At 59.8% G+C, this 19,073-nt stretch overlaps 2 protein-coding genes across 3 annotated transcripts; one reads left to right on the top strand and one right to left on the bottom strand.

Moving 5' to 3' along the window:
- The first annotated feature begins 8,049 nt into the window (after positions 1-8,049).
- LOC114812903 (serine/arginine repetitive matrix protein 1-like) lies at positions 8,050-10,161 on the top strand. Its single transcript, XM_039912445.1, has 5 exons — positions 8,050-8,351; positions 8,639-8,808; positions 9,270-9,485; positions 9,672-9,741; positions 9,954-10,161. Exons 1-5 carry the CDS (start codon positions 8,285-8,287, stop codon positions 10,031-10,033), a joined length of 603 nt encoding a protein of 200 aa, XP_039768379.1. The 5' UTR covers positions 8,050-8,284; the 3' UTR covers positions 10,034-10,161.
- Positions 10,162-11,027: 866 nt separating this feature from the next.
- On the bottom strand, positions 11,028-17,207 carry LOC100080161 (complement factor properdin). Of its 2 annotated transcripts, none has more exons than XM_029067069.2 (10): positions 17,029-17,207; positions 16,503-16,716; positions 15,947-16,119; positions 15,454-15,624; positions 14,993-15,187; positions 12,451-12,624; positions 12,071-12,262; positions 11,800-11,911; positions 11,469-11,617; positions 11,028-11,195 (listed from the first exon to the last, which is right to left on the bottom strand). In XM_029067069.2, the coding sequence occupies exons 1-9, from the start codon at positions 17,093-17,095 to the stop codon at positions 11,470-11,472; spliced, it is 1,446 nt and encodes a 481-aa protein (XP_028922902.1). In that variant the 5' UTR covers positions 17,096-17,207; the 3' UTR covers positions 11,028-11,195; position 11,469. The 2 variants fall into 2 exon arrangements, with proteins under 2 accessions (XP_028922902.1, XP_007657408.1); XM_007659218.3 differs by having other exon boundaries at positions 16,679-16,835; positions 17,029-17,205.
- Between the last annotated feature and the right edge of the window lie 1,866 nt (positions 17,208-19,073).

Raw genomic sequence — 19,073 nt, 5'->3', positions numbered from 1 at the left:
ATCGAACCGTGTCTGTGTATGTGTGTGCGTGTCCCCTCTCTCTCTGTCACGCTGGATCAGGCTCCGTCTGATTCACAAAGGCCTGAGGAGTCCCAAGGGGAAAAAAGAGCAGGAGTCGGGAGGCAACTCTGTACACTCTGATATTAAGGGAATTGACATGCAAATCATATGCAGAGTGCAGCGATTATTTTTGATTCACCACATCGACTTTTTTTTTTTTTTTTTTTGCCATAGAACTGCAGCTGCAGGACCCTGTTGCATCCATCCAGGGCTATTACTCAGGCCTTTTGGCGCTGTGATTCGATTCCAGTTCTGCTCCCGCTACTGCCCTGTGGCGTTTACACGCCCCCGTTGCTGAACCAGACAGGAACCAGAACGTAGTGGATAGAGCCCGGGCCTGGGAGTCAGAAGGTCCTGGGTTCTAATCTCGCTCCGCCATTTGTCTGCCGTGTGGCCTTGGGCAGGCCACCTAACTTCTCCGTGCCTCACTTCCCTCATCTGCAAAATGGGGATTAATTACTGTGAGCCCCTTGAGGGACAGGGACTGCGTCCAACCCGATTTGCTTCTACCCACCCCGGCGCTTAGTACAGTGCCTGGCACATAGGCGCTTAAAAAACACCACATTTATTATCATTATTATTAAGAACAAAGGGGAAGCTAAGGAAAATGGTACCCGACACCTAGAAGCACCCTTACACAGTTCCTCGCGTGCACACACACACACACACACGCACCTGGGCCTCCCTCAGCCCCTGACCCAGAATGGGCACCTCTGCCTAGCACCATACTTGTCCCCCGCCCCCCCCCCCCCGCGTGCACCCAATATAGACCCGTTCTAGACACTTCAAAAAAAAACTTTCTTTATAAAAACATGCGTGTGGGCAGTAGGAGAAGCTCAACAGGCACGAGCAAATGTGCTCATCCCCTGCCTCCAGCATTCTGTGTATGTTAGGTTCCCTCCCCCGTAAGTCTTTGATCACATGCCACACATGTTCTGACCACAGCGAGCATAACCTCATCTTTCTGCTGCCCCCAAGGGGGATGGGGGGGGGTAAATTTAATCACGGAAACAAGCATGATTAGTGTCGCCTCTCAGGGAGTGGGGAGGCGGGAATGTTCCCTGGGGCACGGGCGTGGGCTCCTCCCCAGAACGGGTTCTGGTCCACGCATGCGCTCGCACACTCCCCCATATACCCAGATGCGCGTCTGTGTCGGAGAAGGCATCCTCTCCCAATCTGGGTATAGACATTAATCGCGATAGAAAGTCATTCACATCACAGGAGACCTACTTAGCCTGGGGAGTGGACAGAAAGGGCAGGAGCCTAAATCCTATGAGAGAGGCCTGGATGGGGTTGGGGGGGGGGGGGGGGTAAGAGAAGGGGACGAGGGGCAGACTCGAAGACTTGGTCAAGGGACCGATCCTTCGTGGTTCAAGGGTCCTCCCTACCTGTCTCTGGGACCCTAAAGGGCCCCTCCACCAGCAGCAGGGGCAACAGCTCAGGAAGCAGGCCTTGCCTCTGGCCACATTTCAGGCCCTTTTCTCACCTGAGGTTTCAATGCTGGGGCTGGATGCCCGAGTCCTGGAAGCGGAGCGAGGTCTGCCAATGCTGTCGGGGGCCGACCACAGGTCTCATCACCGACGCTGCGGCTTGTCTGTCTGACCGCTGCAGTCTCACGGCCTGACTTTTTCTCTTCTTGATGCCCTAACTTACCCCCTTCACCCAGGGAGGAGAATTTCTAGCATCCAGGTTCTTTCCGTAAAGCTCTCCAATCAATCGATAAGTAGTATTTATTGAGCGCCCACTGTGGGCAGCGCTCTGTGCTAACCACTGAGTACAATAGAGTAATAAGATAACAATAATAATAATAATTTATTATTATTATAGAGAAGCAGCGTGGCTCAGTGGAAAGAGCACGGGCTTGGGAGTCAGAGGTCATGAGTTCGAATCCCAGCTCTGCCACTTGTCAGCTGTGTGACTGTGGGCAAGTCACTTCACTTCTCTGTGCCTCGGTTACCTCATCTGTAAAATGGGGATTGACCGCGAGCCTCTCGTGGGACAACCTGATGACCCTGTATCTACCCCAGCGCTTAGAACAGTGCTCTGCACATAGTAAGCGCTTAACAAATACCAACAAATACCAACATTATTATAATGGTATTACAGAAGTACTCGCTCTCTTCTGAGAGCTGGGGTAGGTACGAGGTCATCAGGTCAGACAGTGCCTGTCTCACATGGGAGAAGAGGGGTTGGATCCCCTCTTTACAGAGGAGGAAACGGAGGCACGGAGAAATGACGTGCCCAAGCTCACACAACGGGCAGGTGGCAGAGTTGGGATGAGAACTGAGGTCCCCTGACTGGCCAGGTGTGCCCTTTCCACTGTGCCACACTGCTTCTCGAGGAATTTACCCTCTAGTGGGAGAGATGGGCACTGAAATAACTTTGCAGCTAGGAGAAGGAAAGAGGACATGCCCATGAGAGTGCCTAAGGAATGGGGAAGGTAAGCTAGGCACTTAAGGGCCGCAGGCGGTTGTGAGTACATGAATGCTCAAGTGGTGCAGAAATGCTGAAGTGGCAGTTGGGAGGCTATAACGAGGGGCGTATAGAAATGAACTCATTTGTAAAATGGGGATTAAGACTGCGAGCCCCATTTGGGACAGGGGCCGTGTCCAACCAGGGTATTCTGTATTGACCCCGGCGCTTAGGACGGTGCCCGGCACGTAGTAAGCTCTAAACAAGTGCCATTTAAAAAACAAAACTGGGGAAGGCCTTCTGCAGGAAATGGGATTTCAGGAGGGCTGTGAAGATGGGAAAGCTGTGGTCTGCTGCTGAATCTGAAGGGTGCGGCGGGGAGGGTATTCCAGGCAGGGGGGAAGAACGTGGGCAAGGAGGCAGCAGCCGAAGACCGTGGCCCAGTGAGCTGGGGAGGAATAGAGGGAGAGCTGAGTGAAGTGGGAGAGAGGAGTAGATAAATAAGAAGAGAGCTGACGGACCGTCTTCAATACATTGACGCGGAAAGGCATGGGTAACCACTGGAGGGTCTTGAAGAGTGGAGAGATATGGGCAGAACAACATTTTAGAAAAACGATCCAGGTAGCAGACTGAAGTATGGACTGAAGAAGGGCGAGGCTGGAGGCCGGAAAACAGCATGGTGTAGTGCATGGAGCACGGGCCTGGGGGTCAGAAGGTCATGGGTTCTAATCCCAGCTTCACCACTTGTCTGCTGTGTGACCTTAGGCAAGTCACTTCACTTCTCTACGCCTCAGTTCCCTCATCTGTAAAATGGGGATGGAGACTGGGAGCCCCATGTGGGATAGGGACTGCGTCCAACCCAATTAGCTTGTATCCACTTCAGTGCTTAGTACAGTGCCTGGCACATAGTAAGTACTTAACAAATACCATAATTGTTATAATTACTAGCAACGAAGACTGATGCGGTAGCCAAGCCAGGGTATGGCAAGAGCCTAGACCAGCATGGTGGCCATTTGGTTGAAGAGGAAGGGGTCGATCCCCTAATGTCCTAACTCCATCCCTTACCACCCCTTAGAGGATCTAGCTCTAATCACGCTTTTGCGGGGCAGATTGCTAGTCCCCTTCCTGCTCTGATGGCTGGAACTTTTTAGGCAGTATGGTAAGTACAGAAATGGGGTGGGGGAAAGCAGGAAGCATGCTCCGAGGGAGCTGAGAGAGAGGAGTCGTGTGTGAGTGGGAACGCGGCAAGGTAGGTGTGTTCAGTGTATGAGGTTGGAAGCAGGGTCTGTACGTGACACAGTCGAAGGTAGCGACGTGAAATGTGTCTGGCGTTAGGATGTGGGTAGGGGTCTTTGTGTTGCATGGGTTTTACATCCAGCTTGTTGGGCAAGTGTGTTCTCTATATGGTAAATAGATACGAATGCATTTATGTGCCAGGTCTGGATTACATGTAAATCGTTATAGTAATATATTATTTTTATCATCATCATCATCATCATTATTACTACATGAACCGGGCACAGGAGGGAGTGCCCGGAGGGGTGGTATTTAAGTGAGAGAATGGGATGTGAAGGAGTGGTTAAATATAAGAGTTGGTGGATAAGAGTGGCGTGTGTGTAAGTGGTGGGCATCCAGCTGGTGCAAACTTTTGTCAGGCCAAGGTCAAAACACCTAGCTAGTCCTGCCTTTTTAGTTTCTCCTCCCCGCCAGAAGAATGAAAGAAACAGAATGCACGCAGTATTTGGACGGGATCCATCCTCCCGTATTAGTAGATTAGGTCACAGACCGTCGCCGAACTGCTGCCCTCCGGCTCCCCAACCTGCCATTTTGGCAAAGAGATCTCCAACCACTGATTGGGAATATCAAATTAAAGATATTTCATATTTAAACTTTCAGGGGGCCTAGGCCAGGCCCCGGGTCCACCAATCCCTCCAGACTGTGAGCTCCTTGTGGGCAGGGAAGGTGTCTACCAACTCTACTATCTTGTTCTCTTCCACACATCTAGTACAGGGCTCAGCACACAGTGAAAGGTCAATAAATACTACCGACTGATTGATCAGTCGATGGTCCCATGTTGGCATGTGGTCCCCCAAAGTCAAGGCCTAAAATGCCACCTCCCTGTGCCCTGTGCTTCCACCTGCCACGTTGAGGGGGGGGGGGGTGGAGCGAGGGGGGAGGGAGAGAAGTGCAAGCAGATGTCCCAGTGTGGTAGAGGGGCTCCCTTCCCCTCCCCCTTCACACCCAGCAGGCAACTGCTCTCCCTATTTTCAAGGCCTTTCTGAAATGACATCTTCTTCAAGAGGCCTTCCCTGATAAATCTTTTTGCCCCACCTAACGTTCCCCTCCAATTACTGCTTCAACACTTCTGCGTCACTTAAGCACTTGGACGCTCAAAACCCCTCTTCCCCTCCCCACTGTACTTATGTACAGCTCTTTCAACTCTTACTCCCTCCTACCTATAATTTATTTTAGTATCTCGAGGGCAGTGAACAGGTTGACTAATTCCACCGTAATAATTGTGATATCTGTTAAGTGCTTACTATGTTCCAAGCACTATAATGGGCGCTGGGGGAGATAGAAGATGATCAGATCTGACCTACATGGGGTTCACAGTCTAATTAGGAGAGAGAAGAGGCAATGAATTCCCATTTTACAGATTCTCCAACTGTTTGGTACAGCGCTCTGCATAGAGTAAGTGCACCATAGAAACTCTGATTGATTGCCGGGGCAGTGGTACATACACGGGAGCGGGTCTTTGCTGGTGTGTCCTTCGCTCTATATCCTTTCTGTCGACACCTCCAACCCTCCGAGGGTAATGGCTGTTCTTCCTCCTGTGTCCGCTGTTTGTAGATGTTTTGTGTTATGGCTCCTCTAGCTTCTGGAAAGCAGGAAAAACATGTCATGCTTCCGTCGTAGTCTTCTAAGAGCTCAATATGGTTCTCCGCACTCCGTTGGCACTCAACAAATACCACCGACTGCTTGATTGACTTAACAGACGATGACGGAGGAGGTCCCTGACCTTACTTGTCTCTCAGTGACCCCTGTGACCCCAAGAGCCTCTCGGCGGCTCCTGTGACCTCATGAGTCTCTCAGGGGCCGCAGCCCATGTGCCCCGTGAAGTATATTTCACATTCAGGGCAGCCCATGTGCCCTGAGGAGCAACATGGGGTAGTGGATAGAGCCCGGGCCTGGGAGTCAGAAAGTCCTGGATTCTAATCCCAGCTCTGCCACTTTTCTGCTGTGACCTTGGGCAAGTCACTTTACTTCTCTGTGCCTCGGCAACCTCATCTGTAAAATGAGAATTGAGACGGTGAACCCCACGTGGGACGGGAACTGTGTCCGACCCAATTTGCTTGTATCCACCCCAGCGCTTAGTACAGTGCCTGGCACACAGTAAGTGCTTACCAAATGCCATAATTATTATTTAACTCGTGGGGGCAGAGCTGTAGTGGCTCTCCCCAGGGGGTTATGGAAGTAGGGGTTCGGACAATTCCCCCAGCCCGCAGACCAGCGAGGCCCGTGACTGGCCCCGGGCTGCCCCACGACCGGCCCTGGGCCGCACCGCTGGCCGAGGCCTGGGGGGGAGAGGGAAGGAGACAGGGCAGGCCGGGCCGGGCTCCTGACCCTCTGCCGAGGTCACAGGTCAAGCAGGAGGCAGGAGCGGCACGGTGTACCCGCCAGAGCCCGGGCCCGTGTGTCAGAAGGTCATGGACTCTAATCCCTGCTACGCCACTCGGCTGCTGTGTGACCTTGGGCGAGCCATTTCACCTCTCTGGGCCTCAGTTAGTAAAATGGGGATTGAGACCGTGAGCCCCAGGTGGGACCAACCTGATTACCTTGTACCCACCCCAGTTCGTAGTACGGTGCCTGGCACATGGTAAGCGCTTAATAAATACCATAAAAAGGGGGAGGGTCTCGATGTGGGGGCTGGGAGGTCGGGGGAGGCGGGGGGGGGTGTTGTCGGAACCTCCCGGGCGCCGGCCCCCCAGGACGGATCATGGCGGGGAGGGGAGCGGAGCCGAGCGGAGCGGGGATGTTGCTCACCGGGGCGAAGCTGCTGAGCTCAGCGGGGCGGCGGGGCTCGGGGCGCGGGGGTCGGGACGGGACGGGGCGGGGCAGGCCCGGGCGGATGCAGGTCTGGGCAGGAGCCGCCCCGTCTGCACCGGGCGAGGGCAGCGGGCCGGAGCCCCCACCCCATCCCACCCCCACCGCCTGCCCCCCGCCCCCTCAGCCTGGCTGCCCACGGCTCTCGCCCCGCACGCGCCCCGGGACCGGTCTCCCCCAAGCCACGGACAAGGACCAACGCCCCCCTTCCCAAGCCCCGTCAACGGCCGGCGGCTCCGGCAAGCTAAGGACCGGCCCGGGCCGGGGCCCGCGCCGGGGAGCGCCCCCTCCAGGCCGGGGTGCGCCTCCTATAGGCCGGGGCCCGCGCCGGGGAGCGCCCCCTCCAGGCCGGGGTGCGCCTCCTATAGGCCGGGGCCCGCGCCGGGGAGCGCCCCCTCCAGGCCGGGGTGCGCCTCCTATAGGCCGGGGCCCGCGCCGGGGAGCGCCCCCTCCAGGCCGGGGTGCGCCTCCTATAGGCCGGGGCCCGCGCCGGGGAGCGCCCCCTCCAGGCCGGGGTGCGCCTCCTATAGGCCGGGGCCCGCGCCGGAGAGCGCCCCCTCCAGGCCGGGGTGCGCCTCCTATAGGCCGGGGCCCGCGCCGGGGAGCGCCCCCTCCAGGCCGGGGTGCGCCTCCTATAGGCCGGGGCCCGCGCCGGAGAGCGCCCCCTCCAGGCCGGGGCCCGGCGTCCATGCAGGCCGGGGGAGCCAGCGGGGAGCCAGCGGGGAGCCGGAGGGGTCCGGGGCAGGTCCGGGCAGGCGGCGGGTCCGGGAATGTGCGGAATGCGGACGGCTTGGCGGCCTCTCCCCCGGGGGTGGGAGCAGGAGCCGGGGCGAGGAGGTGGGGCCGGTCCGGGCACGCGCCGGGCAGGCCGGCCCTAAGCGGGGGCGGGGGAGGAGGGGGAGGAGGGGGAGGAGGGGGACGAGGACGAGGGAGAAGAAGACGAGGACGCTGTGGCGCTGACCCTCCCGCTTGCCCAAGCCCCCGGCCCGGCCTCTGTCGGGGCGCAGACCAAGGGGGGCCCGGGACGCCTCTTCCTCCCGCCCGCCCCCTCCCCCAAAGCGGGGAGCCCCCGGCCCGGCCTGCGGGAGCGGGGGGGAGGCCGAGCTCCAGGTCGGCGGCCGGACCGTCCCTGACCTTCCTTTCCTCCCCTCGGAACGAGCTCGCCGGCCCCCCTCCCCTCCAAAAAAAGCCCCCAAAGTACACACACCCGCTTCCACCCAGGCCCCGCTGCCCTGGCAGCATCTAGGCGTCGCGCCTCCCCGCCCTGCCCCGTGGGCGTCCGTCCGTCCGTCCGTCCGTCCGTTCGGCTTTCCTCCCCGCCCCGCCCCCGGCCCGAGGCGCCTCATTTCGGGCGCCGCACCTGCACCTGCCCCGGGCCCGGCGCCCGCCCTCCTTCCCTCCGCAAACAGGCCGGGGCCGGGCCGGGCCCGGGGGCCGGGGGCCGGGGGGCGGGGCGGCGGCGCTGCTCCGCACACTCGCTCCGGGCCGGCTGGGGGGGACCTGTCGGGACGGGCCCCGTCCTGCCCGCCGCCCTCCCCGCATATAAGGCCCGGGCCCGGCAGCCCCGCACTCCGAGCGGGGGAGGCAGAGGCAGCGGACGGCGGGAGGCGGCTCCCGGCCAGATCGGCACCGTCGGACCCCCCGGACCCCCCGGACCCCCTCCTCGTCCGCGTCCTCGTCCTCGTCCTCCCGCGGCGGCCTGCCCGGGATGGCGGTGGCCAATTTCCACTACACCACGGGCATCTCCAGCGGCTTCAAGGTCTACATCTTGGAGGGTGAGTCCTGGCGCGCTCCCCGGGGACCGCGCAGCCGGCGGGGCGGGGAGAGGGACGGACGGACGGACGGCGGGCCCCCGCTCCCTCCGGCCGGGAAGGGTCGGGGAATGGGCTTCGCCCGGCGGGGGAGGGCGGGGTGCTGGGTTCGAGGGGCGAGGTCCGCGGCCTGCGGCGGAGGGCGCCCCCTGGCGGCCGGCTGCGGGCCGTGCAGCGCCCCCGTTGACGGCCGTCCGTCCGTCCGTCCGTCCGTCGGTCGGTCGGTCGGTGACCGGTCCCGGTCCCCTTAGGCCAGCCGAGGCTGAAGGCCGACCCCAGACTCCGGCTCCTGCCCCGCCCGCCCATCCCCATCTACCCAATCAAACGCAAACTTAGCCCGGACCCGCGGCGAGGCAGCCAGGCCCCGGAGGAGCCGCCGCCCGGCAAGCTGCGGAGAGCCCAGCCCGGGACCCCCCCCCCGGTGAGTACCCCGGGGGCAGAGCGCGGGGGACGCCCCGGGGCCCAGGGGCGTCCCAACCCCCGACACCCCCTCCCCCCAAACACACACACACACACCCCCTCCCTGAACCGAGCCCACCCCCCGCCCCGGGACGCCGGACCTCCCCCTTCGACTCTTGGCAAAGGGAAGCCCGTGTCCCTGCAGGACAGGACGTCGCCCCTCGATATGATAATAATAATGGGGGTGGTATCTGTTAAGCGCTTACTATGCGCAAAGCGCTGTTCTAAGCGCTGGCAGGGAATTCAAGGTGATCGGGTTGTCCCACGCGGAGGCTCACAGTTTGAATCCCCGTGTTATAGATGAGGGCACCGAGGCACACAGAAGTGAAGTGACTTGCCCCAAGTCCCACCGCTGGCAAGCGGCGGGGGCCGGGATTAGAACCCAAGACCTCTGACTCCCAAACCCGGACTCTTTCCACCGAGCCACGTTATATCAGCCCCCGCTCCTTCCCCATCAATGATCCCTTCTTCTCCCGCAGCCTTCAGGTTTCTTCTGAGCGACCGGGCCGGGAGGGGGAGCGTCGGGCGTCGGGGGCGGATCCGCCCTCGGTGAGCCCCCGGCCCCTCCCGGACCAAGGGCTGGAGCTGAGCAAAGCGGCGGGGCCGCCGGGGGCTCTGCCGGCCTCGGTGCTGCAGCAGGTGAGGGGACCGGAGCGGGGTCGGGAGCGGGGGACAAGCTGCCCGGGCACCGGCAAGGGGGGTGGGAGAGGGCCCAGGGGACGACCCAAACGGGCCCATCAAAACTCCCGAGATGCCAGACCCCACTGGGCATCCCTTTGCCACGGGCTTCTGGGGGTAAACCAGTGCCCACCCTCCCCCCAACAGATGCGGCCTTCGGTGATCACACGTCTGCCCTCCTTGCCTCGCCCGAGCCCCGCCCCGGCCCGCCGCAGAGGTGAGCGATCCCCAAGCGCCCTCCCTTCCTGCCCTTATCATCATGGGATCACCCATCTGCCCTCCCTCCACCCTGGAGTGCCGCACTGGAACCGTGCCCCTTAACGCCTGCTTCCCTTGTCCTGGAATTTCTCCCCCCCACAACCACCCCAGAGTCAGGGTGGGGGCATCAGAACCCGCATCTGAGAGTGACCTCCTCTTCCCTTCCTGTAGAGTTTCCTGTGCTGCTGGAGTCCCCCTTGGCTTGGGGGCTGGACCAAGAAGTGCCTCTGCTCTGCCTGGAATCCCGCTGAACCAGGAGGCCGCCAGGCTAGAGGACACAGAGCCCCACCCTGCCCTGCCCTTGTACATAGTTATTTATTGGTGGAAGGACCCCCGGTGCCCAGCTGCAGGAGGAATAAAGCATGTGAGGCCAAGTCCATGTCTGCCCTTTTTGTCTCTAACCACCCCCCGCCCCCCGGTGACGTGGTCATTTGTCCTGTTTCATACCGGTCCGATCTTCGGTTGATTGTCCCCCGCCTAGGACGGCAAGGGCGCCAGGTGCCTATGCGGACAGTATTTTTAGTTGAAGTGCCAGCTTCCCTCGCCTCAGCTCCTGCCACCAAATTCCACGGTTTGGACGTGGCACCCGTGTTCACGGGGCCTGCCAAGACGCTGGAGCAAGGTAGAGGCGGGGAGAGCGGTCGGGGTTCCTTCGGAAAAACACTCTCTAGGTCTGGGTGGACACGGACCGACTTCTGCCAAAGGGTGTCCGGGACGCCATTACGTTACGCTCTGTGCTCGGTCTAACGAATGTGACGTCATGGGGGTGCCTGGTAATAATCATAATGTTGGTATTTGTTAAGCGCTTACTATGGGCAGAGCACTGTTCTAAGCGCTGGGGTAGTTACAGGGTAATCAGGTTGTCCCACGTGAGACTCACAGTCTTCGTCCCCATTTTACAGACGAGGTAATTGAGGCACAGAGAAGTTAAGTGACTTGCCCACAGTCACACAGCTGACAAGGGGCAGAGCTGGGATTCGAACCCATGACCTCCGACTCCCAAGCCCGGGCTGTTTCCACTGAGCCACGCTGGTACCAGGAAGTGCCATCAGTAGTCACTCTAATCCCCTGCCATCCAAGTCTGCCCCTTTTCTGGCCCATCTGCTGCCAATCTCCAGCCCCCTGCCTTAGGAACCAGGGACTGTTTGGGAATTCTGGGGTTTCTCCAGCTAGATCTTTAAGAACCCACCCCTACACCATATGGCGTGTGTGTCTGTCTAGATGCGGGTTCGTGTTCCACGCTACTTGTTGCTTGATTCCGTTTATTTGGGGATCGTGAGAGAGGGAAGAGGGTGGTGCCATGGAGGGACCAGGTTGCAGCTGATTGCTTTACCTGCGGGGTGAGAACACTTGGCCGGGAAGGAGGGAGGAAGGCGGAAGAGCAGAGTCTAAGGGTCTTTCTCCTCAGGTCCTCTGGGTAGAGAAGGGTTGAATTAGCAGAGGGACAGGCAGAAAACGCACCAATGCCCTACTCCCTACCACCCACTGCTCCTGCCCCAATTTGCTTTAAGCCTGTCCCATTGGGAGGAGAAAGTTGAGGGCCTGGAACGTCCTGGCGGACAGGAGCGGGGCCTGCCTGATCCTAAGCACTCGTGTCAGCCTGGAATAGGAAGGTCTCCAACGTACTGACAGGACAATAGGGGCAGACGCCCCTTCCACCCCCCCCCGCCCCCTCCAATCACCTACCCTAGTCTTGGCAGGGTGGAGGGTGGAGGCACGGTCTCTTATCCTCCACCTTCAGCTTCTGGCCATTCAGCTCGGAGCAGCTGGGATTTGGCTGCCCCCAGAAGGTCACGTTCTTCTTGGTCGAGCCCTCGACCTGGGAATAGGTGGGCCTGGGTGGGGTGAGGATGAGTGAGGTCGGAGGTCACAGTCGGGAACCCTCTCACCCTTAGAACCTTCAGACCCCTGAGTTCCTCCCCCCGATCTCGGAGATACTGAGGGCTCTGGGATCCTCGTGCCCGGCCCCAGGTTCACCCTCCCCTCCCCAGCTGTGCGCCCCCGGCCCTCCACTCACGAGTAGGGAGGCAGGATGGCCGTGCAGAGGCGTAGGCGGCTGCGGGTGGGGTTGGGGCCACAGGGCGGGGAGCACAGGCTCCACGATGTCCAGTCCGCCCACTGCCCATTCACTGGAGGAGACGAGGGGGATCAGTTCTCGGCTGGACGGAGAGACCTGCTAGGGAGCCCGACTCCCCACCCGGGGAGACGATCGGGGGCAGGGGAAATGGCTGGTCCCGGGCTGGGAAAGCTGTGGGGCTCGGGAGCTAGAGGAGGGGTGGGTCACTCACTTTTACAATAGTTGATATTGTAGCAGTGCCGAAAGTCAGAGGGGTGGCCCGGGCACCGCTGGCCTTCGTGCAGCCGGCCCTTGCAAGTGCGAGCCCGCTGTTGTTGTCCTGCCACCTCCTGGCACCTGATGTTTTGGAGCGGGGGCCGGGCACAGGGGGTCCAAGTGCTCCAGTCCGTCCACCAGCCGTTCACTGGGGCAAAGGGAAGAAACGAGGGCAATAGGGCAACTCTGACCTCAGCCCCCCTCCCTCCCCGGTGCTTCCCCCCCAGCACACCGGCCCCTCACTGCCCCTTCCCATCATCAGCTCCAAGCCCCGCCTGCTCCCCGGACTGGGGAGCGGTTCTTCCCGAAGCACCCTGTCTCCCGGGCTCCACTTACCAGGACAAGGCTTCTTGGTGTGGCAGACGGCAGAGCGGGTCCCCTCTCCCAGGCAGGCGGCCCCGCCGTGTTGCGGAGCCGGCTGATCGCAACGCCGATGCTGCCGATTCTGGCCTATGCCACAGGTCACTGAACAAGGTCCGGCGGGGGCCCACGATCCCCAGCCCCCAGCCACTGTGGGAGGTGAGGGAGGAATGAAGAAGACCCAGATGGAGCCTCCAGTCGGCCTCCCCTCCCGCCTGCCCTCAGAGAGCAGTGGCACCAACCTCCTCCCAATCGATCAGTCATTCAAAGGTATTTATTGAGTGTTGTGTGCAGAGCTCTGTACTAAGCCCTTGGGAGAGCACAGTGCGATAGAATTGGTAGAAACGTTCCCTGCCCACAATGAGTTCACGATCTAGAGGAAGAGGACCCTCGGCCAGTTTCCCATCTTCAGGTCTCATGCCACCCCCCTGCCTTAAATCCCTTCCAGTTTGCCCTTGTTCTGCTGAGCTGAGCGCTAGCCTCCCTGCGCTAACTCTCCAGAGACTTGATCTCCGTTACCCAGTTCGCCGTCAACCTCCTCTTCTCCCAACTCCGTTCCTCTTTCCTCACTGTCCTCCGTCCCTCGTTCATCTTTCCTCATTGCCCTCCGTCCCTTTCATCTTCACTCTTCCTCCTCTGGGCCCTCTGCGGAGCAAAGCCCTGCTCCTCCCAGTCCTTCCTCCAGGCCGGCGGCTGAGGTCGGGAGGGCATCCCAATTTCGCCACTGGGGTGAAGCCTCCGGGGGTGGGCTGGTGTGTTTCCAGCGGGGCTCAGCACTAAATCTCGGCCCGACCAGCCCCCAGGGCCTCATGGGGCCACCTCGCCTTGAGTGTTCGCTCTTCACCCTGAGCGGGAGTCTTCCCGTCCTCCAGGGGTTTGGGAGACAGGGAGGGATGCAGCCCCTGGGCCCAAGAAACAGCCTGGCCAAATGGAGAGAGCACGGGCCTGAGAGTCAGGAGATCTGGGTCCTGGACTCCGCTAATTGCCTGCTTGGTGGCTGTGGGCGAGTCGCTTCATTTCTTTGTGCCTCCATTTCCCCATCTGTAAAATGGGGATTCGATACCCGTTCTCCGTCCCTCTTAGACTGTGAGCCCCAGGGACCTTGTCTGATGCTGATGAACTTGCATCTACCTTAATGCCTGGAACAGTGCTTGGCACCTAGTAGGTACTTAATAAATACCACCCCCCGGGGCCCGTGTGGAGCCCTCTGGATGTCTGGCAAAGCAAGCAGGGAGTTCCCATAGCAGCAGCCCAGGGCAGGGTGGAATGCTGCCGGATCTGGGGTTGCTGGTCTCGGACTGCTGCCAAAACGGACACCAGCTCACAGAGGTGTTCCTGAGCCTCTGTACTAAGCTCTTACCCCCTCTTTCGCCGCCTTCCACCCCAACCGGCCACCTTCTCCTGCAGCAGCTCTGGAGAGAGTGGGTTGGGTCAGAGAGGGGCAGCAGCAGAGCAGGTCAGGCCATCTAGGCCCACAGCAGAAAGCGGAGGGAAGGGTATGGTTGCAAGACCTCTCCAGCCTCCTTCAGGGTCCCTTTGTCCACAATGCCTGGGGTGGCTGTCCTAACAGCCCTCCCCTCGGCCCCTAATTAGCCCACACTGTCCAGGGTAGGACAAAGACATTGACGGTCTCCCCTTCTCCCACTCTGGCCCCACTGAGCTGAGGACAGGAGGCAGGATGGTTGCAGGGAGGGCAGGGCAGGGACGCAGAGGCTGTCAGAAGGGTGCGAAAGCAAAGCTTCCATTAGCTCCGTCCCTGGGGTGGCAGCTGGGGGAGATGGATGCTGAGGAAAGGAAAGGATGGTGCCCCTCCTCCAGTTGTCCATTGCCCAGGAAGAGAGCTCTGCTGGGCATAATATTCAGACAGGGACCTAACCAATGCCAGGTAGAGCAAGTTCCAGCAGGTCTGGCTCCCCTTTACACGTCCCAGATTCCAAAGGCCTTTGACTGTTACAGTGTCGATTGCTGTATTGTACTTTCCAAGCAGTTAGTACAGTGCTCCGGACACAGTAAGCGCTCAATAAATACAATTGAATGAATGAATGAATACTTGGGACCAATCAGTGGTCCACTCTGATTCCTGGGTCTTTTTCTTCCAAACTTATTCTCACCCAGCCTTCCTCCACCCTGGATCTGCACGGCTTCTTCTTGGTCCCTTAGATTAGACAAACCATTCCTCTCCTGTGGCTAACTGCTTACTCGAGTTTTTCCACTCACGCAATTCTACATGAGAGATTCTCTGAGTAAAAGAATAAACTCTCCAAACTCCTCTCTGGGCCATCAAAGCCCTAGAGCTGACCCTACTTGGAACCATCAGGAAGACGCTGAGCCCCTCTCCAAGGCCCCACGCCCTCCAGGGCCTGCCCTGAACTACCGCACGTCCCCTGTGTCCCCTTCAGTGCTCCTCCACTGCCCTCCTGAGCCTTTTTCGATGTCTGCCCTCTTCTGCTCGGGCCCTCGTCCCATTGGGGTCCCTCTGGAAGTCCCCTCCCCGCTAACCACCTTGTCGTCCCTCTACCTGGGCAAGGAGGCAGTCCGGAGCTGCAGCTCCTCTGTTCATAGGCACTGCCGGGGCAGGGTTTCCCCGGGGGGTGGTCAGAGGGGCGGGGGGCCGAGCAGGAGCGGGACCGGCGCTGGGTGGGGGCCGAGGGTCCACCTTGGCAGGAGGCTGAGCAGATATCCCATGATCCCCAGGCACTCCAGCCTCCATGGGCTGGCGGAGAAGAAAGGCAGCAATGGAGAGGGGAAAAAACACCACCTTATATTTTGGTGCCCGGCCTGCTCTCCCCAACCAGCCTCTCCCCTCCATGGGGAATAGCCATCCGTAGCCCTCCAATCCCTCTGACCTTCAGCCCCCTCCCAGCCAGCAGCAGATCGGCCCTCCCCACCCCCTTTCCAGTCTCATCCCCTCCCCCGCCCGAGGCAAGTCTGCTCCTCCGTCCCCCTCCCCCCCGCCCCCCGACCCTCAGCTCCCCTCACTGGGGCAGATCTGCTGCGTGTCACAGGCCTGGCTCTCGCTGGCTGCCCCAGCGCAGCTCCCACCACACTGTGGCGCGGGATTGTCACAGCGTCGCTGCCGGGTCCGATGGCCCTTGGCACAGGTAACGGAGCAGCTTCTCCAAGGCCCCCACTCTGACCAGCCGCCGGCCTCTGCCAAGGAGACATGGGGGGGAGAACGCGGGGGCTTGTCAGAGAGGGGCTGGTTCGCCCCCTTCACCCCGACAAGACCCTCTCCCACCCGACCTCCACCTCTCCTCCAAACTGTACATCCCTACTAACCAAATCCCCTCACCAGGACAGCAGTCCTCCGCCACGTTCCCCTCACCAGGGCAACAGACCTCTTCCACTCTGATCCCCTCACCAGGGCAGCAGTCTTCTCCCGACCTAATCCCCTCACCAAGGCAACAGCCTCCCCGACCCCGATCCCCTCATTAGGGAGGGCAGCAGTCCTCGCCCAACCCGATCCCCTCACCTGGGCAGCATTTCCGCTCTTCACAGGCCTGCAGCTCCCAGCGGATGGGCTTGCCTCCTTCCCCTCCGCTGCACTGTCCCTGCCCGAGGCAGCGCTGGCGCCGCAGCCGGGACCCCTCCCCACAGGACCTGGAGCACGGCGACCAGGCCGACCAGGGGCCCCAACTCGCCGGCCTGAGAGGGGAGAGGGAGTCCGTCCCAGCAAGGGCTCAGTCTCGGCCCCCAGAGAGGGATTGGAGGGGGAGCCTGAGGCTGAGGATCGAAGGGCCAGAGGGCCAAGGGGATTGTGTTTGGGACCCGCAGGTTCGCTCCAGTGGGGAGTGAGAGCTGGGAGGCGTGGACTGAAGGGTCAGAAACTCAGCCTTTTCCTAGTCAGACCCGGGGGGTCAGCGGGAACACCTCCACCCCACCACAGCTTGCCTTTGGCTTCCCTCCTCTGTAGCGTAGTGTACAGGGCCCCCTCGGCCACTGACTCCCTCTCTCTTCCCATTCTGTTGTCCATCCGGGGCCCTCCGGATCCGGCCCCACGTTACCTCCCACCCCACCCTGCAAATCACCTGCACCCCCTGTCTGCGCTCTGAGTCCAAGTTGAGAGGCCCGGGGTCGGGCCCAGGTGGAAGTGGAGTCCTCCTGCACCGTTGGAGGTAGAGGGCCCCTCCGGGGGTTCCTGAGCAAGCCATTCCCTGGAAGCTTCCGGCCTTTGTTCCCTGGCCCAGTCCCCGGCACCCCTCACCTGCAGGACTGGCAGAACCCCTTCGGCACTCCCTCGGGCTGGAAGGCATAGTTGGGATTCATGCAGCAGTCCTCCTGGCTCACTCCAGCCCCCAGCAACTCCTTGCACTGACCCATCACCTCATCGAACTTAGAGTAGCACAGCACCGACTCTTGGCCTGGACACGTAGACACACACACACACACACACACACACACACACAATGGACAGACAGATACCAGGGCTCCAACCACAGCTCTGACCTCAAACCCGCAGCCCAACCCAGATGGCCCCCAACTTCTCCTCCTCTCTGCACCCTTTCCTCTCGCTTCCCTTTCCCCAACCCCACTTCTTCGGCATCTCCTTGTTACCTGCCACCTGGTGGGGTAGGGAGCCGCCACAGGCAAGGAGCACGAGTACAAGGCCCGGGCCACGCATGGTGAGAGGCCGAGGAGGGCGAGGAGGGGAGTGTCCCCTTTGGTCTTATACTAGGATCCCAGATCTCACCCCAGTCTCGCTGACTCAGGTCTTTCAATAAAGAGGAAGAGCTGTGGGGGAACTAACCCCAGGATTACCCAGTCCTTCCCCTTCCTGCCCGTTCCTCCCCCCAGAGCTCACGTTGCTCCCACCCACCAGATAAGATGCCCAATCCTGGCGATCAGGTCTGGTGGGTTCTGTTCCTGACTCCTCCCCACCACGTGACCCTACTTCAAGTCTTTCTTTTCATGTCTTGAGGGAGAAAGACATGCTTCCCTTTCCTTCCCTGCTTGGGTTCCTCTCCCTCCTCCCGCCCCATGCCTTTCCGCATCTGCCACCCCCTCTCCCCGCCGCCGCCACCTCCTGCTCCCGGGGGTCGGTGATGCGGAGGCCCGGGTCCAGGCTGGCCCCCTCCAACACCCGGCGGACACTCTTCCAGGCTGGCCAGCATGGTCCTTCCCAAAGGGTTCAGTGTGGTCAGCCCAGGGAGTGGACAAGAAAGGAAGTGAAAAAAGGGAATGAGTCAAGTCACTGGAGATTGAGGAACTTGGGTTGGGGGAGGTCAGAGATCAGGGCGGACCACCACCTTGGAGCCCCCAGCTAGGACGAGGATGGGAATCCAAGTGATTCGGAGAACCCCAGATAGAAACAGGGAGGGGCCTGGCTTCCCCTTCCTGGCTTCCCCTTCATCGTGACCTGCAAGGGAGCACGCAGCGGGGACTGGGAGCGCCCTACCAGAAATCGATGGCTTTGGTTTAGCCTGGGATCTAGGAAGGGGCCACCCAGGGGAGGTTGTGGTGGAATAGGTAGCAGCCTCAGTCAGGCAGGTGATATAGGTGTGGGGAGGGAGGGAGAGAGGGATGGAAGGATGGAAAGGGAGGAGCAGAAGCATCTCGAGAAGCAGCATGGTTTAGCGGTTAGAGCAAGAGCCTGGGAGTCAGAAGGTCATGGGTTCTAGTCTCCGCTCTGCCACTTGTCTGCCGTGTGTCCTTGAACAAATCACTTAATTTCCCTGTGCCTCAGTTATCTCATCTGTAAAATGGGGATGAAAACTGTGAGCCCCATGTGGGACATGGACTGTGCCCGACCCGATTAGCTTGGACTTACCCCAGCTTTTGGTATAGTGTCTGGTCCATAGTAAGCGCTTAACAAATACCACATAGATATGAAAGATAAAGACTCCTGACTCCCAATCCTGTGCTTTTCCCAGAGGGTCTGAGAGCTGAGGGACATGGGGTAGTTCTAGCGTTTACTGTTCACTGACCCACATCAGGTTTTTGGGAAAGGTAAGGAGAGACGGTACCCTGTGCTGCTCAGAGGGATCTCTCCAGGCCACAGTTAACTGTTGGAACGGAATCAATAATGCATCACTGCTAATGGCTAGTGCATTGTTTTTCCCAGAATGTGAGCTCCTTACCTGTGAGGACTGCCTCGACTCTGGATCTTTACCCCGGGAGAACTTGCTATCGCCCCCTCCCCCAGCCCCACATTTCCCTACACTCTCCCATACAGTAATGTATGTTCATGTCTGCTTCCCCTCTAGAGAATAATAATAATAATAATAATTATGGTATTTGTTAAGTGCTTACTATGTGCCAGGCCTAGGGTGCATACGAGCAAATCGGGTTGGACGCAGTCCCTGTCCTGCACAGGGCTCTCAGTCTTCATCCCCATTTTACAGATGAGGTAACTGAAGCACAGAGAAGTGAAGTGGCATGTCCAAGGCCACCCAGCAGACAAGTGGCAGAGACGGAATTAGAACCCATGAACTTCTGACTCCTAGGCCTGTGCTCTATCCACTGCACCATACTGCTTCTAGATCTGGAGCTCCTTGGGGGAAGGGAACATGTCAACCTCCCAAATGCTTAGCACAGTGCTCAGCACAAAGTATGCACTCAATAAATACCACTGATAGAATCCATCTTTCTCTGCCTAACCT

Source organism: Ornithorhynchus anatinus, chromosome 6 (genome assembly GCF_004115215.2).
Source record: "Ornithorhynchus anatinus isolate Pmale09 chromosome 6, mOrnAna1.pri.v4, whole genome shotgun sequence".
In the NCBI taxonomy this organism is placed as follows: domain Eukaryota; kingdom Metazoa; phylum Chordata; class Mammalia; order Monotremata; family Ornithorhynchidae; genus Ornithorhynchus; species Ornithorhynchus anatinus.
Note: the sequence above shows the minus strand (reverse complement) of the source record. Positions and strands in the feature narration are given on the sequence as shown.